This window comes from Melozone crissalis, unplaced genomic scaffold, assembly GCF_028551555.1.
Source record: "Melozone crissalis strain CALT ecotype California unplaced genomic scaffold, PUWL_Pcris_2 ptg000004l_1, whole genome shotgun sequence".
NCBI lineage: Eukaryota > Metazoa > Chordata > Aves > Passeriformes > Passerellidae > Melozone > Melozone crissalis.
In genome coordinates this window covers 40,819,310-40,842,634 of record NW_026535782.1, presented here as the reverse complement: position 1 = coordinate 40,842,634, position 23,325 = coordinate 40,819,310, and the positions used below count along the sequence as shown (strand labels likewise).

At 55.8% G+C, this 23,325-nt stretch overlaps 2 protein-coding genes across 2 annotated transcripts; one reads left to right on the top strand and one right to left on the bottom strand.

The window, feature by feature from the left end:
* The first annotated feature begins 845 nt into the window (after positions 1 to 845).
* Positions 846 to 10,029, top strand: CSDC2 (cold shock domain containing C2). Its single transcript, XM_054273566.1, has 4 exons — positions 846 to 1,065; positions 7,256 to 7,521; positions 7,767 to 7,889; positions 8,158 to 10,029. The coding sequence occupies exons 1-4, from the start codon at positions 859 to 861 to the stop codon at positions 8,318 to 8,320; spliced, it is 759 nt and encodes a 252-aa protein (XP_054129541.1). The 5' UTR covers positions 846 to 858; the 3' UTR covers positions 8,321 to 10,029.
* Positions 10,030 to 10,333: 304 nt separating this feature from the next.
* PMM1 (phosphomannomutase 1) lies at positions 10,334 to 21,768 on the bottom strand. The gene is made up of 8 exons (XM_054277557.1): positions 21,661 to 21,768; positions 21,448 to 21,565; positions 20,450 to 20,526; positions 20,191 to 20,282; positions 17,944 to 18,043; positions 17,070 to 17,145; positions 14,034 to 14,149; positions 10,334 to 13,275 (listed from the first exon to the last, which is right to left on the bottom strand). Exons 1-8 carry the CDS (start codon positions 21,727 to 21,729, stop codon positions 13,153 to 13,155), a joined length of 771 nt encoding a protein of 256 aa, XP_054133532.1. The 5' UTR covers positions 21,730 to 21,768; the 3' UTR covers positions 10,334 to 13,152.
* Between the last annotated feature and the right edge of the window lie 1,557 nt (positions 21,769 to 23,325).

Below are 23,325 nucleotides of genomic sequence, written 5' to 3'. Positions count from 1 at the left end.
CTCCAAAATGGGGCTGATATCATCTAAATCGCCCCTGAGTTATGCCTGCCCAGCCTGTTCTTACCAGCCTGCAGTGATGGAGGCCCTGCTGCTTGGCCAGGCAATCTACTTGAGTAATTAACTGTCTGTTCTGTTAGAAAGTGTTTTCTAATGTCCAACATCCATCTTGCTCTTTGTAATTTAAACCCCATTACTCCTCGCCCTATTCCCCAATGGACTCAGCAAACGATTCTGCCCTGTCCCACTGCCCCACACCCCGACCAGAGAAACTCTCAGGCGGATTTAGGGCATGGCCTCTGCCCGCAGAGGCGGCTCCCCTGAGCACGGTCACACATGCACGGGGGAGAACAGAAAGGAAAGATCTTTTGGCACAGTGCACTGATAGAAATGAGTCCCTTGGAAAGCATGTGGGTTTGTGATGGCTGACTGTGGGCCCGGAGGGGATGGGGCAGTAAGAGGGGTTTGTGGCAAGTGCCTCCTGTTCTCTCCTACTGTAGTACCCAGGGGTGCTTGGGCAGGCGGGAAGAGCGGCTCCAGGGCACGAGTGGGACTTGGGGTGACAGGGGAGAGGTTTCACCCATTGTGAGGGACCGTGTCTGCATCCCTGCCTGCACTGCACACCCCATCCTGCTGTCCCTACAGCCTGTGGGGCTGCCCCACCGCGTCCGGCTGTGCCACCGGCGTGCGTCACTGTGCGCAACCGGAGCGACGCAGCCCCCCGGGGCCGACCCTCGTCACCTCCGGCCCCCCATGCAGACTTTCTCCTTTAAGCCCAGCTCGCTCAGAATTGACCGGGCTGATCCCTCCCACCTGCCCGCTCCCCCTGGCCCGGCCCTGACGTCAGGGGAAGGCGTGCGGATGCGTGTGTGTTCGAGGCGCACATCATCCATCCGCACATCAGACAGCGCAGAGCCGTCAGCCGGCAGGCAGGCAGCCGAGACAGCCCCCGAGCCGGGCTGCAGGCGACACCGCTGCTCCTCGCTCGGCAGCGGAGCAGCGTGCGGCCCCTCCGAGCCCCGATGCTCTGCAGAGCGCAGCTCCAGGGAGCCCGTCGCTGCTAAGGAGGTGGGTAAGGGCACGCACAATGGCCATGCAGCGCGCCAGGGCTATTGTAGCCGGAGATTAAACTTCACGGACCACCTTTTTCTTTGAAACCTGCTCTTTCCTTTTGACTGTGGAGAGGTGCGAGGATGAAGCGTGACTTCCCTCCTCCGGTTTGGTTATTCCCCACCAGCCTCAGGAACAATAACTCCCCTGGGGGTGGCGGCGGCAATGTTGCACGTCTGCTTTGGCTTGGGGGCAAACAATCCAGGGCTTTGCCACGGAGGGCTGAGCTCAGCTGGGATCCGGCTCTCGGATTGCCGGGTGAGCGGGAGGCAATTTGTGAAAAATCTGACTTATTAAAGTAGGCTGATAGTGATGGGGGCTAGAATTGGGATTTCTTTGGACTGGTTGCACTATTCCTGCCGATGGCAAGTTAGATCCACAAAGGAGGGAGGAAGGACACAGTCGAAGATGTCTGTGCCATGTCTTTGAACAGATACTATGCTAATTAAAAAAATAAAAACCATCACAAGAAAGTAAATAAATCTCACAAATTTGGTATTTGGGAATGATAATTATGCATACATGCTTTAAAGGTAAATCAAGCCTCCATGATTGTTTCTCCCTTTGCTTCTCCTTTGCATTTGTCAGCCTGCTTGCTTTCCCTCGTGGCCTCTCTGAGAACTGGGCAGCCCAGCACTGACTAAGGGAGCTTTTTATAATCAATCCATAAAGGTGACATTCATATTTTAGCGCTAAGCAGGCTGTATCGTAGGCGAGACTATCTCAGCAAAGATCTGTGGAGTTGGGAGTGTGATTGGCTTAGCTGGGGAGGGGATGCTGTCAGTGTGCATTGCCCAAAAACCGCCTAATTTTATTTTTCCTATAGTAATTTGTCTTGTAAAAGGGGTTTGTAATAGGCAGGGTAGATGAGAAAATGGCTTTGCTTGGTATTTAACTCTTAACATGATCTGGTGACTAAAAACGGGAGTGGGGGAGCTGCTAGGCTTTCATTAGCATCAGACAGAGACAGCATTTATAAAAATCTGCCAGACACCAAGGCTGTGAGCCTTCTCCGAGGAAGGAAGGATGGAGAAACATAGCCCAGCCAGTGTTGCAGCAGCCCTGCTCACAGAAACCCTGCCTGGAGCCATCGTGGTTCCTCAGCTGGTTCCTGCCCTTCATGGCAGCCCCCCTGGGATCTCTGCTGGCCACCGTGTTGTTGTTGCATCCCTCGGCAGGTGAATATGCCCGGCAGTGGAAAAATAGAATTTTTGTTCTTGCATTGAGCCCTGGGGACGCACTCATGCGTCTGGAGGGGTGTAGCTCTTCTCTGTTTCAGCCTGTGTCTAGACAAGCTGAGTCTGGGGGGGCATCAGCCTCCCCGAGAATGGCAGGGGGCCAGAGCATTGCTTTCTGTGCTCCACAGAAGGGGTGAGGAGATGGCTGCTGGCAGCTGGCTGTGGAGATGGGGTGTCTCTTTGACATACAGAGACCTTTTTTCTACTGGGGCGTGTTGCAGTGTGGGTTTAGAGGGGTTGTAAACCTGACTCCTGAACTGAGGCCACTGGCAGTCGCAAGGGATGGAGAAAACGTGATGGAGAGTGGCATGGGAGAGCCCGTGCAGGAGATTGCTGCAAAAGGCAGCAGAGGGAAAATAACCCGCAGCTCCTTGTCTGGGGCGGGGGGAGCAGTGGCACTCGGGAGAGCCGAGTGTGGTGGCGGGCAGCATCGGAGCTGGGGGTTCACAAAGATGCAGGCAGCATCCGAGCTGGGGATTCACAAAGATGCAGGCAGCATCCGAGCTGGGGATTCACAAAGAGAAGCGGCGCCGTGAAAGGGAGCTGCCCATAAAGGCGACGGTGTGGCCGCCGAAGGGTCACGTCCAGAGCCGGAGCGTGAGGGCCGCCGGCAGAGCGGCCACCCACCCGCCAGTCCATCACCCCGGGCATGCCGGGGGTGCCGCGGACGGGAAGGAGCACAAAGAAACGCCGCCCGGGAGGGCCGGCTCACCAGGGCGATGAAGCTAATTAAATATGTATTCCCCCGCCCGGGCGAGGCAGCGTGAGGGGGCTTTTTTCGCTGCCACTAATGAACGGGGAGTGGCAGATAGAGGCTGCTGCCTCTTCAAAAGGCTCTTTCCCCCCTTCTAGCGGGCCTTGAAAGGCTGTTTAGTTAAACAAGGTCACAGCCAGCACCCAAGTCAATGTGTTTGGCTTTAAAGAAGGGGAGAGAGACAGTGATTTTATTTGATAAACCGCAGACCTTTCAGTCGCTGCTGATGAATGGGGTACTTGGATCTCGAGATAAAAGCTGATGTGTCTACTGCCTGTCTGCCTTAATTGGCCTGGGTTTCCTGCCTCCGCCTGCAAGGGCTCCTGACTGTCAGCTCCGCTTGCTCAGGAGCCTGCCCTCCCAAAAATATAAAAGCAAAGCTGCCTTCTGCTGCCAAAGAAGACCCTGTCACCAGAGGCCTCTGGGGTTTGGCTTTGAGATTTTTTTTTTGGGGAAGAGAGGAGGTGAGCAGGGAAGGAGGTGTTTTTTATAAAGAGCATCCTTTCAGGAAGCCCTGGGCTTGCAGCCACTTTCCTCCTTGGCTCGGAGGACTGTCACCCCGGGAGACCCTGGGAGCAAAGCCACCAGGAGGAGACAGGGAGGAGCGAGGGGGAGCCCAGCAGTGGCAGGGGAGGGTGGTTACTCTGGAAAGGCTTCCCGTGCCCCGCGGCAGAGCCGGGCTGCTGCAGTCTCTCCGCTTGCTTCCTCAAGTGTCCCGGATTCCGTCCCTGCGCTGCATACGTGCGTGGGGTGGACAGAGTGTCGTGGGGTGCTGTCAGCCAGGCCGGGAGAGACCTGAGGTGGGGAGAGATGCTCTCATCCTCAGCAGAGATTACTGTGGCCACAGGAGATTGAGGAGAGGGTGAAAATGCCTCTTGTGCCGAGGTACTCCCTCCTTGTCCCCTGCTGGGGCTGCGTTGTGGAGAAACGAGGAGAGGATGGTGGGGTGGAGAGCAGGGAGGGAAGGAGAACCGCAGAGATTTTCCCTGGTCTGCATCTGGGCTTGGAGTGGAGGAGACACTAGTGAAGATATGCTCATGTCCTCACTCTTCTTTCAGCCTGCTTCTGCCCTGAGTTTAATTTCCTCGGTCCCTTTGTTTGCAGCAGGGATTTAAATGAAGTGGGAGGTAGCATACAGCCCTGGAGACCTCCATGGGCCAAAGCTCCTGCGCAGCCTCAGCTTCACCAGCACCACCAAAGCCAGGAATTGAGCTGCTGGGCACCAAGGCTGACCAACAAATCTGGGATGCTTGATCCTGGTGCTGAAGAAGGGCTGAGTGCTGCTGGCTGAGCGAGACAGCCTCAGCCTGGCTCCAGGACAGGGATCTCTGCTCCAGCCCCTGTTCCAAGCAGGAGATAGAGCAGGCAGCTCTGTGACATGTCCAGGCAGTGCATCCAGCAAGGATGGGGATCCTCCAGCCCTGCTGTGCCCTGTGCCTGTGTTTATCCCAGTGAGCTGCCCCCCAGCATCCCCCTGGGCCATCCAGAGAGCCCTCAGAGTGCCTGTGGGGGATTGCACCTCGCTTGCTCTCCCACAAGGAGCAAGCTCAGCTCCTGGGGGCAAAGAGCAGCCCAGGAGGGCACCCTGAGCTGCTGCCCTCAGCTCTCAGGAGCAGATTGTCTGCCTCCTCAGCAGTGCGCCTGTTCTTCACCACTCGTCCCCCAAAACAGGGAGCCTTCCAGGGCACCTGGGCCTGGGCTGGTCCCACAGGTGAGCCTGGGACAAACCCCTTCTTGGTTGCCACTTCACCAGAGCACACCATTTTGTCCCTGCAAGCTCCCCCTCCTGCACAGCCCCTTGCCTTTTATTTTAATTTTGCCTCTGGGAAACTTCCATCTTTCCAGCCCCTTGTGGATGCCAACCAACTCCCTCAGCATACTAATAGTATGCTCCAAGCATCCTTATTCAGGTTAAATACCCTCCATTGTCCCTAAACTGGTGGGGGAACAGAAAGGGCTCCTCTGTCAGAGAAAGCCACACAGAGGAGGTGCACCACCGTGGTGAGGTCATTTTCAGAGTGACAGCTTCATGATGTGGCAGAGAACTGAGGGCTGTTTCCCTCAAATCATCCCACTCCTCCAATCCTGGCACCTCCTGGGAAGGTGACAAATGTTGCAGAAATGCATGGGAATCACATCACTTCTAAAGTGCTCTAAAGTGGCCAAGCTGCTCACCAGCACAGGCAGGGAGGTCAAATGGGAGCACGGATGGGAGCTGTGAAGCAGTTTAAGGACTGGCCTGGCTTTGGGGTGTCTCACTTGGGTGCTCCCTGAGCCTTGCTGCGCTCCTTAGGCGTGGAGGAAGGAGATGTGAGCCTGAGCCTGGGAATGGTACAAGGAGATGCTGAGCCAGGGTTTGGGGGAAATAGATGCTGAACCTGGGCATGGAAGCAGGAGCTGAGCCGCCCCTGTGTGGGGTGGGATGGAAGCAAAGGCAGATGTGCATGCTCCAGTTGCTGCATGGAGGAGAGGAGCTACTGAAGCACAGGAAGGGTTTGGTGTGGGGATGGGTGGGGAGCCAGCAAAGGGAAAGACAGTTTGGAGGGGTCTGCAGCCACAAATGGAAGTTGTCTCAGAGGGCAGGAGGAACGTGGTGGCTTCTGCCTTGGACTCTAGTGTGGCCTTTACTGCCTGGGCTGGGAGGTGAAGCTCTGCAGGGCTGAGAGGGAGCAGCTGTCAGGAGGCTGGCTGAGGGCTGCCCATGTGGGGGCAATCCAAGCTGGACTGGCAGCCGTGGGGGCCCAGTGGCAGGCACAGCCCCTGGCAGAGGAAGAAGGTGGAGGTGGGTGAGGGGAACAGGAATTGCCTGGTGCCTCCTTGACACTTCAGCTGCTCTAGAAATCTTTTCCCATGTTCTTGGTGCCTGCTAATTTCAGAGTGGAGGTGACCCCCTTTTGTGCATCCCCCCAGGGCCTTTGTGTCTCAAAAGGCCACAGTGAGTCAGAAAAGAAATTAAATATTCTCTCTGTTTCCTGGTGTGTGCAGGTGTTGTCCTAAAAGATGCTGCATGCCCCAATGGGGTGGAAAAGTGCTGATGGGGGTGCTGGGGAAGGAGATGGGATCCGTGGGATATTTTGCTCCTCAGCTCCAAGTGATGGAAACTCCTGAGGAGCAATGGAAATGGGTGAGCCCCCACTCAGTGCACCCAAAGAGAGGTGCCCTCAAGCAACCCCTGGCGTGGGGCACCCTGGGACAGAGGCACCAGCGTCAGATGCAGCAACTGATTGGAATGAAAATCAACAGAGCAAGGCTTTTCTCAGCAAGCAGCTGCAGTGCTGATCACACATCAGAGCATCTGGGAGACTGAAAAATGCACAGCCCCTCCAATTTCATGCTGGGGTGCTTCAGTAAGGACAAGAGTGCCCACAATTGTGAGTGCTCTGTCTGCAGGGTTTCTGCCCCTTAGGGTTTTAACTCCTTGCAAATGGCATGATGCCTTCAGAAACTGGAGCCTGATGATGGCAGCAGCAGGAGGTTGTGCTTGTGTAGTGGCTGGGCTGAGGTGCCTGAGGGACACGAGGGCTGCTGGCAGCCTCACCAACAGTCTCCTGGTGTTCCTTCGTTCTGTAGGAATGTGTCTGGATGGGCAGCAGCTGCTGGCTGGGATTGGGGTTGTCCCCTAAATCCTGTGGGGCTGAAGCAACCTCCTGTGTTGAAAAGACCTCAGACCCCTGACCTTGACGTACTGACCTATTGTCTCAGCCTCTTTTCTTCACTTTTTAAATCAGTAGATGGGGGACATTCTCAGAGCCTGGGACTGGAAGCCCAGGCATGCTGGCACTGCATGGGGATCCTTCCCAAAATGGTCCCTGCCTGTGGCAGCCCATGCTCCACTGCTTCTTTTCCCAGGGTGTGCTTTTTACTGACTTCACCTCAAATATGTGGGATTATGCTGGCAATTGAAAGGTTGAACAAACCAGGTTCTTCCCTTGGGATTGATTTTCTGGAACATCCCAGATGACGTCAAGCTGGGACAGGCTTCCTGGGGCAATTCCCAGTGCTGGAGGTTGGGTTGGTGTCCAACGCTGAGGGCTGGCAGCATGTGGGAGCTCCGTGCTCCCACAAACGGCTGGGAGCTGAGGGACAATTCCTGGCAGCAGATTGTGCCAAAAGCCTCACAGAAGGCCCTGTAACCCCAGCCCCTTTTGCTCCCCAGGTCACCAGCAGCAGGCCCACACTCCTGGGCATCCTTTCTCCTGCTGCCCACCCGCCCGATCCCAAGACGGAGGAGCCCAGCGACCCCGCCATGTCATCGGAGCCCAGCGCCCCGCCGGCAGTGCCACCCCTGCACTCGCCCAAGTCGCCGGTGTGGCCCACCTTCCCCTTCCAGCGGGAGGGCAGCCGCATCTGGGAGCGGGGCAACCTCCTGCTACGGGACCTGCCCAGCCCCCTCCCCACCAAGAGGACCAGGACCTACTCGGCGTAAGTACCCGCTGGGTTTGGGACTGTCCGGTTGGTCACCTGCAGTGCCTGCAGGACCCTCTGCACCTGGAGCGCTTTGTCACCTGGTGCCCGACATTGCTGCACAGCCCTGCCCAGAGTGCTGCGGGTGGGTGCCCTGCACTTGGCCTGGAACCATCGTGTTCATAGCAAAAATCTCTCCCTGTGCCTCCACCTGGCACCTAGGCAAGGGCCACTAGTGAAAAATCTTCCCTTTCCTCCTGTAGGACAGCACGTGCCTCTGCTGGCCCCATCTTCAAGGGTGTCTGCAAGCAGTTCTCTCGCTCCCAGGGCCACGGGTTTATCACCCCAGAGAATGGCACTGAGGACATTTTCGTGCATGTGTCTGAGTAAGTCCCAGGGCTGTGCGGTGCTGGAAGACCCCAGGGAAGCCATGCCATCAGCATGGAGCTGGAGACTTGTGGGCTGGGGTGTGGATGTCTCCATGGGGTGGACATGGGTCTCTGCTTGTCCTGTACCTTCCATCATCAATGGGTTTTCTTTTCCAAGGCACCACTGGTGGGTCAGGTGCCTTCTTTCATTTTAGGTGGTCTGGGGCAGGGGTCCCTCTCTTGGCTGGGGCACCACCACCACCACCTCTCCTTTCCTCTCCTGCAGCATCGAGGGAGAGTACGTCCCAGTGGAGGGAGATGAGGTGACGTACAAGGTGTGCCCCATCCCTCCCAAGAACCAGAAGTTCCAGGCAGTGGAGGTGGTCCTCACCAACCTGGCGCCCCACACGAAGCACGAGACATGGTCTGGCCAGATCATCGGCTCCTAGGCGCCCGGGGGGCCGCCAGCCGCTCAGCCCCATGGAGCAAGCCTGCCCAGCCGCTCCCAAGGGGCATGGGGGCAGCCGAGGCGGCGGCGGGGCCGGGGCTGCCCCCAAACGTGCAGGCGTTTGCGTTCAGTGTCTTTTATAAGGTTACGGTTTCCTTTCTCTGTGTGTGTTTGTAAGTGTCTGTCGAGGGGGACAGGGGAAGCAGAGCCCTCCCTGACTGTCCCCCAGCTCCGGGGGCAGCACCGAGCCCCATGTTCCATTCCTTGCTCCTTAGGCCATAGGGAATAGAGGAGCCAGTCCTGGCCCCAGCCCTCCAGCTCTACCGGGCTGAAGCAGCTGCTGAGAGCAGGAGGGGGTGGGGAGAGGCTGGGTGGCTCAGCTCACCCTCCTGAACTCCACTCTGGCAAGATGGGCACCCCACTCAGTCCACAGTGGGACGGCAGCAGTGGGACATGCCCTGGAGCAGGGACAAAACAGGGTGCTGTGGGGTGGCATATCACTGTGCGGGGTCTGGGTGGCTGAGACCCATCCCCATCGCTGGCAGCTCACAGCACCCACCTGAGCCACATCCCTCCATCACAAGATCTCAGGTTAGCGGTGCCACAGGGAGGAGACTGGTTTACAGAAAGTAAAAATTTGGTTTTAAGAGGCAGACAGCTGCTGGCAGGGCACCCAGGGCACTCGGTGCCGTGCCTGGGGGGCTGCACCTGGGCACAGGGCAGGGGGCACTTGGCACCTCTGTACTCCCTGCTGCTGCTGGGCAGTAATGCACTTTTCTTGGCTCAGTGCTGACATGGTTTTGGGGAGACAGACACTTCTCCTCCTCCTCTTGCCCCCCAGCCCCCTGGGGACCCCCTTCCCATGCGTGTGTGTGTGTGTGTGTGCATGTCTGTAGCTTGCTGGGGCGGTGAGGGGCTGAGGGGTCTGAGCAGCCTCAGCCATGGGGCGAGCACAGCCACCTCCTCCCCAGCCCCTCGGTGTAGGCAGGGTCTTGTATACAAAGCACAAACTTTGGTTTTGGTCTTTTCTGCCATACCCTGGCCAGGTGGGCTCCCACAGCCCCAGGGAGCGACAGGGCAGAGGGCACTGGGACAGGGACAGCATGCACTAGGCTGGTCTTGAGCTCACCCCAGGGAAACAGTGCTGATGCTCCAGGAATTACCAGCATCTTCAGGGGTTCACAGCAGGGCTGGGAACAGTGGGGTCCCAGCAGGTCCTCCCAAGCAGGGCAGGAGGGGATAGGCAGCTCCCAGAGCACCATGCCAGCAGGAGCTGCTGGCACTGCTGGTGCTCAGCATGGATGGAGAGGGGTGTTTGCCACCTTTCTTGCTGCTGCTGTTGCCAACAGGGTGAAGTGGGGAGAGGAGCAGAGCAAGGCTGGTGCCACGCAGGACAGCCGGGCCCTGTGGATTCAGGAGGACCATGCTGGTGTGGGGATTGCCCCAGGACCCTCCGGCCCATCTCACTGCCAACCCAAAGCCTGGCTCTCCCAGGGGCTGTGGCAACTGTGGCTCAGGCTCCAGGCATCCCCAGGACATGCAGTCAGCTTGGCCGAGGCAAACTGTTGGATTTTTTTTTTTTTTTTTGAAATAAACTAAAACCCTAGACTTGTTGGTGTTTTTACAACTCTGGTGTGGTTCCCGCCTGTCTGACCATGTGTCAACCTTTGTAACATTGGCAATAAACCATTAAAAGTGACTTTCCCATGAGCTCTGCCCATCCTGGCTCTTTGTGCTGTGTGCATGTGTAACAGTGACTCTCCCAGGTAAAGTACCTGGAGCACCCAGGAATTGATCCAGACATCAGAAAGGACTCCCCCACTGTGTGTCCCCGAGGGGGCTGGAGATGCTCCACACTGTGGGCCTGGGACAGGAGGCTGCTGCTCACCTGAGGGGTGACTAGGAGTGGGGCTGGCCCCCATTGCAGTGGGGACTTTGAAGTGTGTCTTGCGTGTTGTGTGGCTGCCCTTCACCCAGCACAGCCCAGCACAAAGCACACACTGCCTCCAGCTGCTGCGTGTTGTGGCTTTAATAGGATTGATTTTAACTTTTTAATATACATATCTATGGTATTTAAATATATTTCTCATTTAACAGCTGTCATCAGCCAGACAGGAGCTGCCCATCTCACACTGATATGGATCCACACACCAAGACAGTTCCTGGCGTGGGGCCTGCCACGTCTGCTTGCTCACATCCATGGGGAGAAACCCCCACTGAGGCTGTGGGCACCCACCAGGAGAGGAGCACCACGGCAAAGGGGCCTCAGGGACAGGCATGAAATGCCTTTCACTTCTAAGGTGCAATCACCTCAGCCCCCAAGGCCACCAGAGTGCCCCACGCCGTCAGGGCCAGACCCTGCTCTTCACTCAGCACTAAGCTCACTAGAGGTCCTGCTGGCTGTCAGTACACTCACAGGAAAAACAGACTCCCCAAGACTCACACATAACCTCATCCACAGTGAAACAGAGAGGAAGGAATCACAAAACACAATTCCTCCATGAAGGTTGCAGTGGAGGGCCAAAACAGATGACCTGTGAAAAGGGTATCCTGCATACAAGCTTCTCCAACAGGTCCTCTTCTCCCACACAGAAATCTTCCCTGGGTAGAAAGAGGAGTTTATGGATTTGCTGGGGATTTCTGGATGCTGGCAGACTGCTGTGCTCATGCAAATGTGCTGCATCAAAGATCGGATGTGTTGCAGTTAGGAGGTGCAGCCAGGTGGAGGAGACAGCACCCCACCAGCACTGGTCATGCAGTATCCCTGCTCCTGGGGCCAGGCAGCAGTGCCAAGGGCCACCAGGGACTCTGCCCAAGGCAATGTGGGGACCCAGCCCTGCCCTGGTCTAGAAGCACCAGTGTCTCTCGCCTGAGGAGGATGGTGGTGCCTTGGCAGGTGGCAGTAGCCAGCTGAGAAACTCCTCTCTGCAGTCCAGCTGCCAGTGGAAAATGGAGAACCATCATGAGGGAACTGGGAACAGAAGAAAAGGGGGAGAACACAGGACTAAGAGACAGGGCAGTGCCACAACCAGCAGGGATGGGGTAAGAAAGGCTCCTGGGAAACAATGGGGGAGGGTTTGCAGAAACCTCCAACATCCTCCAGGTCCACAAACACCAGATCTGTGTACCTTGGGGAGCTCCAAGCAGGACATCTCCCTGAAGGGGATCCCTGAGCTCCTTTTGAGCACCAAGTTGTGACAAAGTGTCACCATTGTGGCCACACACCACAATGCAAGTGCCAGGAATAAAAGGACAACGTGAGGGAGAAGGTCAAAGGCTGAAGGAGAGATGTGGGTTTGCACCCCACAAAGATCAGGGAGAGGAAGAGGACATAGGACAATTGCACTGGACATCCTGTCTCCCTAAAGGTGAGCCTGTTAACTGGGTGTGTGGGATGAGATGGGGGAAGAGCAAGCTTGGAGAGCACTGCTGAGCAGGGACCTCCAGCAGCTCTGTGAACCAGGTGTGGCTGGTGCTGGGCCCTGCTGGAAATGCCTCTGGCAGCACGATGGAAAGCTGAGAACTGGGGAGGGAAGGGGACTTGGTCTGCTATGAATGCCCTGGGTAAGGTTTTATAAGGACACATCTCTCTTATGAGGAGAGACTGTGGGAGCTGGGCCTGTTCAGTCCAGAGAAGAGAAGACTGAGAGAGGATCTCATTAATGCATATAAACATCTCAAAGGCAGATGCCAAGAGCATGGTGCCAGATTCTCTTTGGTGGTGTTCACCAAGAGGATGATGAGCAATGGCCATAAACTAAAACACGAGGCTCCACTTCAACATGAGGATAAACTGGAACAGGCTGCCCAGGGAGACTGGGGAGTCTCCCCTGCTGGAGCCATTCAAAACCCACCTGGACACATTCCTGTCACCTGCTCAAGGTGACCCTGCCTTGGCAGGAGGGTTGGCCTATGATTTCCAGAGGTCCCTTGCAACCCTAACAATTCTGTGATTCTGTGATGCCCAATGGATACAGGAGTGGGAAGACCACTGGAAATCCTTCTACCACAAACTGTTCCATAGCATGAAGTGCCAGGATCCTCCAGCTGTGCCAGACAAGGTCTGACTTGAAAATATAGAATAATATAGATAATAAACCCTGGGTGTTTTCTGTAAGCTAAAGAGAAGAACTGATTTCTTTATGCACCTGAGCAAAGCTCAGAGCAGCAGCCCAGCCATGTTAAAGCCATCATTCCTAGGTCATCTCCAGGGAGGGACTGGCACACTGTGGCACTGAGGGGAAGGACACGGTGACCTGTCCATCAGAAAGCACAACAGTGCAACAAGCTGGGATCCCAGCTACTCCTTCCTACCACAGGCTTGGAGCAAACAGCCTTCCTGGCCTCCTGCCTCAGAGCAGTTCTGGTGAATGCCTTGAGCTTCAGCAGCCCCAGCCTCTCTGGCCAAGGTGCAAGGGGGACAGAAAGGTGAGCCACATGCTCCCTCATGCACAAGTGTTACGAGAAAGTGAGTGGAAAAGGACAGAAGAGGAGAGGGAGTGCAGGACAGACACACACTCACTCTTTGGCCCTTTCAAATGCTTTCTGACCACAAAAGCATCTGCATCACCACCCACCACAGCTGAACTGTCAAGAGAGGGGTTTCTCTGGAGGTGAGGAGGGTCTGGCGCCATGACCCCAGCCACACACGGGCAGCGCTGAGGGGCTGCTCAGCCGAGGCCCCTCCTGCCACCCACCCACACTCACGTGTCACATCCGGACCAGCTCTGTCAAGTGGTTTTTTGGTCTACCCTGAGCAGATTCCTCAAATGAAGGTGCTTTTCCAGGTGGGGGGAGAGGGTGGGACTGGGCAGGGCTGCAGGGAGCGGGCAGTCAGCACTCGTTGGCTCTTTCTGGAAAGAAGATTTCGCGGCATCGCTGCACCGTGTCCTGGGGGGACTGGACACTGTGTCCTACAGTGCGGGGATCGTCATAGATTTCATAATCGTTCCCTCCCTGCAGGGGAATAGAAAATAGGGACAGCATTAGCAGGGTCTGGCCAGAACAACCTCATCCATGAATCCACATTTTGCTCCGTCCCGTGGGAAGCTGGGCTGGGAGCCAGAGGCTGGGCAGGCAGGGGCTTGGTGGGCAGAGGCAGGCAGGGCTTTGCTGGCCCAGGGGGGCAGAAGAGGCTGGGCTGGGAGCTCTGCTCCCTCCCTCTTGCCTCCCTCTTCACTGCCAGGGGAGGAGCACAGAAAAGATGTGCAATGTCCAGGAGCCTGAGTTAACCCCTGCCCTGCCTGTGGAGGGGCTAGCAGAAGGTAGGATGGGCACATCTGGGGAGCAGAGGCTGCCAGCATCAGGGAACAGCCGGGTGGATGACCAAGCTGATCTACAGCAATAAGGAAGCATCATCCTCCACTGCTCTGAAGGGAAGGTGAAGCTGTTCCTGCTGTTGAGGAGTCCTCTCCTAAGTGCTGGGAGCTTGTGTTCTGGGTCATGCAGGCCACAGCAGTGGCTGCTGTTCTCCCTAGGGTGCTGGGGCAAGGAATGCTGAGGTGGACTTAATTCCCAGCACAGTGAATCCAAGTGATTTCCCCATGAGCCAGCAGAGCCATCATGAGAGCACCCCACAGCACAGGGCAGCATTTTCCCCCCTCACACCACTAAAGGTCTGTGTTGTCCCCAGTGGGACCATGGGACCCACAGGACCCATGATAGAGCAGCAGGAGAGAAAGCAGCCATGTGTGGGGCGAGTGGGGCATACTCACAGGGGTTGTCTCGTTCCCAAAGAAGTGGATGGTGTCAAACCTCTCATCATCGAGCACATTGAGGCAGTAGCGCTTATCCCAGCCCTCTGGGAACACATCAAAGCTGATCATGCCACCTGCCAGGGGAAGGGAGGGCATCAGGAACGCTGCTGGGAGCTGGCAGGGTGTCCCCCACCCAGGGATGGGCAGGAGGATGGGAAGGGGCTGGAGGTCTGGGGGGAGCCCCCACCCCAAACAGCAGCTCTGCCTTGGTGTTCCCCTTGGCACATGGCTGGGACAGTGGCAGAGGCTGTTCCTATGACAACAGGCTGCAGTGACATCAGCATGGCTGGGGTGACATTAGCACAGCTTCCCTGTAGGCAAGCAGGAACCAGAGGGTTCTTCCCAAGAGAGTCATCTTTTGGAGGGAGAGATTTTGGCTCATGCCTTGCAGATAGCACCAGCACATTCTGTGTCCCAACAGGGAACAATGACCTTGGAGACTGGCACCAAACTCTCTCCTAGGCTCCTGCTAGACATCACTGTCCCTTCTAAAACCACTCATCTGATGCTCCTTAACTGTGCAGGGACTGGGGTCTCCTGCAGGCTGTCTCTGCACACTGCCCAAGGGCCTTGCTGTGGAGGTACCACCATGGAGGTACCACCTACCCATTGACTTACTCAGGGCACAACCCTGACCTGTGACCTCTTGACACAAGAGCTAGTGAGGGTTGCCAGCATCTGGAGAGGCACCAAGTCACATGTGAGCAACACAGAGTGGCAAGGGAGCTTTCCCAGAGAAATGTATGTGGACAGGGACACCCACAGCCACCAAGGGTTAACAAACTTCCCAGCCCTTGCTCTTAGACCAGGCAGTTCACCCCAGCACTTTGCTGCTTTTTGGGGGGTGCTTGGAGGCAGCACCTTCCCCATCCTCTCAGGTCCCCACTGTGTCCCCAGGCTGCAGAGAGACCCTTGTCCCAGCACCAAGACAGGAGACAAGCTCTTCCCACAATAAAGCCTGCAACTTGGGGCACATGCATGCTTAGGTCTCACTCAGAGCCAGAGGAACAGGGATTTGAGCTGGAATGTGTGACCTCCTGCCAGTCAGCTTGTCTTCTCCAGGCAACCTACTGGAGTATCCATGAGAAATCCTGGAGTTTCACACCCTCCTTCTTAAATGATAGTCCTACCTCTCTAAGGAACAGGGTGAGGGCAGATAATCACAGGGTCAGTTCCTGCTGAAGAAGAGGCACTGACACCCCAGGTTGCACAAACATGCAAGCCCTGGTGCCATGCACCTCCCCTTCCTGGCTGTTTGGAGTGTCCCTGTTGGTTTGGGGATCCTGAGCCAAGCCTCCTTGGAGCCTGAGAAGGTGGAGATGGAGCCTGTATGTCCACCTTGCAGCAGAGAAACTGGACAGGGCACTGTGATAAGGATGGGAGCAAGTGCCCTATGAGCTCAGGGCAGGCTTGCAGCAGGATGCAGCATCAGAGCAGGAGCTAAACTTGGTGACATCCTCTTTTTTTCCATCCAGAGCCATTTACCTGTAAAAACCACCACCTTTCACTGCATTCTAGCCCTCTAAACAGAGCTGGGCAGCAGGAAGGGGCTCCTGATGCCAGCTGGAGCAGGTAAGAAATCAAAGAGTGAAGAGGTGGTGGGAACCAGCCAGCACTGTTACTCCCCTAGGGAGAGCAGGGGCCTGGGGGGCTGCAGGGAGACCTCCCACCTGGGCCTTGAATCCTCCAGAGCCAGAAGGCACATGGAGCCAGCCTGGCAGAACAGCTACATTTCTGCATGCCCTTTTTTCACATGCCTGACCTGAGACACCCCACTTTCTTTGTGGAGGAGCAGGGGCCCCACAGCTCCCCTTCATGTTTTTCTACAACAGGCCTGGGTTCTTCGTGGCAGCTTCCCAAAGCCCAGGGAGAAAGGCCCATTGTCCAGCTCTCACACCCTGTGCCTGGGGGCACACAGCAGCAGGGACCTTGTCTTTCCCTGCTCTGACGAATGGTGTGTGCCAGTGCTGTGGGCAGCACAGGATGCTGAAGGCAAGTGAAAGCTCTTAGAGAAAAGCTCTTGGAGGATCAGAGGGCCTGGGGTGTCACCCACTGCCTCAGCCTCGCTCCCCTTGCCCTTTGGCTGGGTGCCACGTGGAACCTTCCTATCTCACACCCCTGCAGAGGATCCTCTTCCAGCATCACCCCCACAACTTAAACACCCTCATTTTTCTCCTTATCCTGGCCAGACACCCAGGATTGCTCAAGCCCCTCCTTCAGCTCTGCACCTTGGGTAAGCTGGCTGTCAGAACCAGCCCAAGCAGCGGCCCTACAAAAGCCCATGGCAGGGAGCTGCAATCTCCTTACTCCTTGTCAGCTCTCCCTCCATGATGAAAGATGTTTCCCTTGGAGCTAACTGTCCCAAAAAATCCCCAGAGCCAACACATGTATTGTCTCCTGTCCTACTGCTAGAGAAGAGTGTGTGTGCCTGGGGCTCTGCTGGCTGCCCTGCTGCTGATGCTTGAGCCAGAACAGATCCCCTGGGCAGCAGTGGGCTCCACTGGCTGAGATTAAGGCAAAGAACTGGTGCAATAATTCAAATACCTGGTACAAAAATTCTGTTGAATATCTACCTCCTATTTAAAAGACAGCTTTTAATTTCATTATATTTACGGAATATTTTACTTTCATTTGTTTCTTTAAAATTACTTAGTTCTTATGTGTTGCATGTCTAGGAATATTTTCTTTTAAAAGTAGAAAAAAATAGATGATATCTTTTCAGAAGAAAACATTGGTTTATACAGGATGGAAACCTGGCTGGCTGGCTAATTCCCAGGGAGGGAAGCCTGCAGCATGGCTTACTCTCTGCATGGATGCAGACGTCATGGATGCAAACGTGACTCCCCTGTGGCAGCTCTCCAGGACTAAAATCTCCTTCTGCTCTTCCCAGGGTCTGCAGACACTCGGAGGGAACAGTTGGGATTCCTGCTCCCCTTCACAGAATTTTACAGGAAACATGGTAAAGGCAAAGCCAAGGAAGCCCTCCCTGCTTACCTCGAGAGAAGCGCAGGCCTTTGCCAGCAAATTCCCTCTGCAGGGCTGCCACGAACTTCTCCCGAATCCGCTCCTTCTGTGGAGGACAAGGAGGGAAGGGAAGATGGTTTGAATAATTGCACGTTGACACTCTCCCAGAAATCACCATAACCTGTCTGCTGGGCAACTCTGCTCCCTCCCCACCCGCACTGGGCCCCAGTGCCATGCCATTTAGCCAGCTTCCACCAGTCCTGCCCAGTGTCAGAGCAGGCCACCAGCTCACTCCACCGGGAGGAGCGGATCCCAGATCTTCCCTGGCAATAAAATTCAAATGCTTCAGTTTCCCACAGCCCAGTTCATAACCCAAACCCTCCAGCTTTGCTTAAAAAGTCTTGCCAAGACCAGCTGACCCCTCAACCCCAAGAAAGCCTCCCCAGGCAGAAACTGGTATGAGCAAGGGCCAAGTCTTCTAGAGACATCAGCCCAGCAGATCTGCCATGGCCCTCACAGTTTGGAAAGCCCATTAGTTCCAGCTCTTTTGGGCTGGGGAAGCGGGAGAGAGAATACAGCTGCTGGGCCATCTCTGGGTACTGTAAATGAGGAAACAGGCTGTTAAATAACTGCCTCATTCCCTGGGGCTCTCCCACAGCACAGGGAATCCTGCTGGCCACCCCCTTGCATTGGTGGTCCCTAATAAAATCAAGTTTCTTCCATCCATCTGCGTCTTCCCTTGGGTTTCCTGGCTCCCAGTCCTGTCTTCCCCTTGTTGCATATGCACAGCTTGAAGCTGCACCTCCCTTCTCCTCGGGAAGGGGGGGGGAGCACGTAACACCTGAGATCTGGGGTGGTGCCAAACCAGCCAGGGGGAGGCTGGGCCCAGGCCTGGCCCTTGTACCTTGTCCAGCTCGGAGAACTCGATTCGCTCCTCCGGGGTGCAGCTGCGACCGATGGGGGAGATGTTCAACATCCCATTGCGAAACTCAATGAAGGTCCCTCTGCGGGTGGGCAAGGGCACAAGGTCACTGGGGCAGGGGGGAAAAACAACATTCTCCTTTCCAGGAGAATGGCTGCTCAGTGAGGCTCTGCAAGAACATGCACGAGGAGAGAAGCCATGCCCGCTCCTGAGTGCTTCACAACAGGCACGGGTCAGGCACCAACAACTGCTTAAGGTCCCAGGGAGCTCAAAGTTTTATAAAAAGAGACTGTGAGAGAAGAGAAATAAATAGTCTCTCCATGCCCTGGGGATAGGCTGGAAGCAATGAGCTTAGGGGAGATGACAGATAACATTTTCTAATGTGGTGATAACTGCAAGGACAGCTGTTGACTGGCCTGGACCAGCTGCCCGATGAGGCTGTGGCACCTCTACCCCATGAGGCACTTAGGAAATGCTGTGTGAGCTGGGTGAAGCTGGCAGTACCTTGGAGTACTGGAATGGCCTAGGTCAGTGTGACTCGCTGTTGATGTCCAGCAGCAGGCAGAGGAGCAATCAGTGCCTCCTCAAGGGACACAAATCAGAGTCTTTGTATCTCCCTCTTGACCCCTGCACCTTTGACTGCAGCTCTTATCTAAGCCTGCACAGACAGAATCCAGTTCCTGCTTGCCACCCTCACCTTGTGCTGGGGTCACTTCTCAGCTGCCTCCTCAGTGGGGTGGTTGAAAGCACTGAGCTGGCAGAAACCTGCTCCCTTCTTTCATCTCTGGTAAAAACCCAGCTACTTCTGTTTGCTTGTCAAAGGGTCAGCTGTGCCAGCACTGGTGGGGCAGAAGCAACAGGGGATGGCAGCCCTGTCAGTGTGAAATTCTTGTGCTGGAGAGGAGATCCCCTCCCCTGTCCAGCTGAGGACCCCTGAGCTTATTGTCCCTCCCAGCCCTGCTGTTTCTCTGTGATAAAGTGCTTACCACCCCAAGTCTGGAGGAAAAGCTCTCCCCCTCCCATCTCCTGACACAGTGAGGAACATCATGGAATGGACACACATGCAGCAATGCCTGCAGCCCAGGAGCAGCATCTCTGTGGCACCGAGGGTTTGGTGGCTCACACCCCAGGCCAGGACTCAGGAGATGTGGGTTAAAGTCCTTGCTTTGCTAGAAATCCCATAAAGCTAAATCCACAGAGCTCTACTTGGGAGCTTAAACTCCACCAAGGCTGTTGGATAACCAGACAGCAATGAGGCAACCCAACAGCCTTGAGAGCTCTGGGTCCCAGCCCGTGCTTTCGGGGGCCTGGTTCTGCCAGCAGTCCTGACCCCCCTCACTGGTCCTTGTACTGCCACGTGGTGACTCATAACAAACAACTATCTGGATCACAGTTTAGCAACTTCTACAGGAATAATGTCACCTGCTTGTGTTCACTGTACAAACACAGGGGGAGAGCAGGAAAAAAATCAGCCATGGCAAGGGGAGGGCAGAGCTGCTGCTCCCAACAGCCCTGGGTGGCTCACATGTTCTTGACACTGTGGTCTGAGGTGAGGTTTGACCCTGCAACCAGGCTGGTTTAACTCCTGCTCCCCCTTCCACCTTCATGCCATCAATTCTCTCTTTCTGTGCTAACAGAGTGAGCTGATCCAATGGAAGACAACCCTTTCTTGTCCTGGTAGTGGCCTGGTTTTCCTTCAGCAGAGGTGTACCAACCCAGCTCACCCTCCGGCTGATGGGTCTTAAGGGGAAGAGCAGTGAGCAACACAGGGTAGAGAGCAGAGCAGGGCCAGCCAGCAACACTGGGTTAGAAACAGTGTGAAAATGTGTGCTCAGGGGCTGGACTTCCCATCTTAAGATCCACTGTTTGCCTGGCTGGAAACATATACTACCAGTGATGCCTGATATCCTGACCAGTAACAAGCTGGTACCATTGTCCTAAATGAGATACACACAGTGGCTGCACCCTGCTTCCCAGGGAGGAAAATCCAAGGGGCAAAAGAGCAGGCACTATGCTAAAACATAGTGCAGACTCTTCAGAACAAACACACTCCTCCATTATTTGCCCAAGGTGCCCAGCTCAGGGAGACAGTGATCCTACACAATGCCTCTGGACGCTAAGATAAAACCTGGAGCAAGATAAGCTCTGTAGATCAGCTCTGTTTAGGAGAGATCTGGAGCTCAGCTCCATAGAAATCAGTGTCATGACTTCCACTCGCTGAGCCGTTACCGTTTCTTGGGCAGCTTCAGCAGTGCCATGTAGTTGAGACAGAAGTTGATCAGATCCTGCAGCAGCTCCTCCCCCAAGTGGTCCTGAATGGCCTGCAGAAAGAGAAGGGCAAGTGACGATGCCTGACTTCCCACGAAGCCCACCTGGAAGAGGCGGCAACTGGGGAGAAGAGGCTGCCCATCTGCCTGGGCAGGGCAGGTGCTGCTCCCCATGGTGCACAGGGCAGGGGAGCCATGGCTGCAAAGGGAGCTAGACTCACCTGCTTGGACACCAGCTGCCCATTCTTGTATTGCACTGTGCCGTTCTCTGCGAAGACGTAGTCAAATTTATCAATGACTGAGAGGGGAAGGAAAAAAGAGGAAACATTACTACTGCTGGAGAAAAGGGGCAAAAAAGACTGGGATCAGGACTGAGTGAGCCATCTTCTTTCTTCCTTAGTACTGTGCTTTCCACAGCTGCTGTGCTCTGCAGAGGGCCACTGGCCATCCTACGCTCCTTGCTTTCTGCAGAGTGGATGAGGAGATTATCTTCTGCTCACAGGTGGGGAGGTGACGCACGCAGGGGGAAACGACCTGACTGAGGTCACGGGCTGAATCAGTTGCAGGACGAAGATAAAGGCTCACAAATGTTTGGCTTTCAACTGCATACGTGCTACTCTGCTCTCTGCTGTGCCCTCCCCATAGACAGGCTGCTGGGGTGATGTGGTTACTGGTTATCTAACTCCAGCCCCCCCTGCCACCCAGACACGCAGCACTGGCGACTCAGCAATCAGCCTCAGCCGGGAATTTCTCGGCCTCCCTGCACTAACGGAGTGGGAGGCAGAGCTTGGAGCCCAGGGGCGCTTGTCATCCATGCCGGAGAAGGAGAACACGGTGGAGGAGGCAGGAGCTGCCCCCTTGCCCTCCCACTCCTTACTCTACCCCATGCCCCCATCGGAACGTGAGGACCATGAGGGGGACCCTGAGGGGAACCTGAGGAGGAACCTGAGGGGACCCCACCACGGAGCAGCAGGGAGGCGAAAATTGCCAGTAGGGCGTGAAGCTGTCAGAGCTGTGAGGCAGGTCGTACAAATCGAGCCGGCAGCCCTGGATCGGAGCCGGCAGCACGGATCGGAGCATCCCTGCCTGCCCTCCACACTCGGGCAGAGGGAGCCAAGCAGCAGCTCCCGCCTGGGCACGGCCGGCCACTCCAAGGGCAGCCTTGGGGCTGCATTTAGGGCACAGGCGCCCCCCGGGAGACCTCGTCCGCCGCGCTCACCTTCGTCCCCTTCCCCCAGCTGCTCGGCTATCTTGGCATAGTCGGAGCCTCCCACCACGCCGATGTGCACCCTCTCCCGCAGCTCCCTCAGGAACGCGTCCACCTCCGGCTCGATTTTCTGGCGGGGAAGCAGCGGGTGAGGCCGCAGCCGGCGGGACGGGCTCCGCCTCGCCGGCCAGCCCCCCCGAGCCCCGAGCCCCCGCGCCTCGCTACCTGCCGGGCCGGCGTCAGGGTCCCGTCCACGTCGAAGAGACAGAGCACCCGGCCCCGCGCCGCCGCCATCCCGGCCGGGTCTGCGGGCGGGGGGCGGGACCGCGGGAGCTGATGGCGGCCGCCCGCCCTCTGGGGCCGCACGGGCGGGACGTGCCGCCCTGCCCGGCACCCCCGGCTGCTCCCCCGCGCCTCCACGGCCGTCATAGGGGTGCACTAAGGTGCGGGTCTTGAACGGCTCCCCGACTTCGGCTCTTTCCTGAAATCATTTTCGAGCCTGGAGCTTGGGGGACGGTGGTGTGTGGCGCGTCTCTTCACATTTGCTGTTATTGCTGCAGTGCCCCCCGGAACTGAGGGCTTTGGGCCTGGATTGTGCTGCCTGGTAAGTTCAGCTCCTCTGAGGGTTCCTGTATCCTAGTGAAGGGGACAGGAACAGCACGCACTTTCCTAGTCAGTGCCTCACCTTGCCTTTCCAATGGGATGCTGTTAATATTTTCACTGGGGAAGCGAAAATACCCTCTGCACAAAGCCAGTAGCTTTTGCTTTGACCCACCTACCATTTACCCCACGAGTCATTTAGGATTTAATTAGACCATCTGGTCAGACCACATTCATGGGGCGCTCTATTATGCTGGCGTGATGCTGACAGCCGGCCCCATACCCCTCCTCCCCCCCCCCCCCCCCCCCGGTCTCTTACAATAATTCCTGAATTATTTTCCAAAATCAAAACCAGCCTATGTGGAACATCCAATACTTTCTGCTCAAAAATTAGCTTGCATTCTCTCCCCCAACAGTGCTCAGTGTGCTGAGCTATGTTGGAACTGGGGAGAGATTTATTCTTCTTTTACCATCTGATTGTTTTTTGCCTCAGTATAATTTGCTCCAGGATATCATGCAACCCCTTTTCCCAGTTCTTCACCAGATTCTTCTCACAAGGAAGCATTCAGGTGGCTTCACGGATTCTGTTTTCTTCTTGTTTGCGGTTTATGATTTTACTGCTCCCACTCAGTGGCAGGGGTATGTACAGAACAATGTCAATAATTCACCTCTGTGCCACTGCCTCGAACGAGGTTTACCAAAATACCCTCAGCTACTTTCTGGGGGAGACATTTGTTGAGTCCACCAGTCCTCAAAGCTGCTTCCATTCTGCTTCTGTGAACTGCCTCTGCAACACAGCAAGTCAGGAAGTCTTGGATGGGTATTGCATGTGTCAGTCACTCCAACACTGATATTTCTGCAGAATCTGTGGCCTTCTGGATCAGACCCTGGTTATGGGCTCCCACCTCTGGAAATTCTTTTCTCAGATGCAGGGAAGCTCCCAGAACGGTTTCTTAGCACCCAGCTACTTTGTATGCACTTGGGTGCTGAGTTGTGAGTTGAGTTTAGGGTTATGCTCATTTATAGAACTTGTTGAGGTGTGGTTACACATTTATCATCAGTTAATGTGTGGACACTTACTCCAGAATATGAATCCATCCAAGTGTGCCTATCATGGCATGCTGATGGGTGAGCAGAGATGCCTTCCTGGATTTGGGTGCTTGAATGCCAGAAGCCAAGGAACTGTTCCTCCATGCAGCAGACCCATGAGCTAACACCCAGGGCTCTCAAAGGACAGCTGTGGGCTCAGACACACTGTGAACTCCCAGGGTTTCAGGAATCCAAACCTTT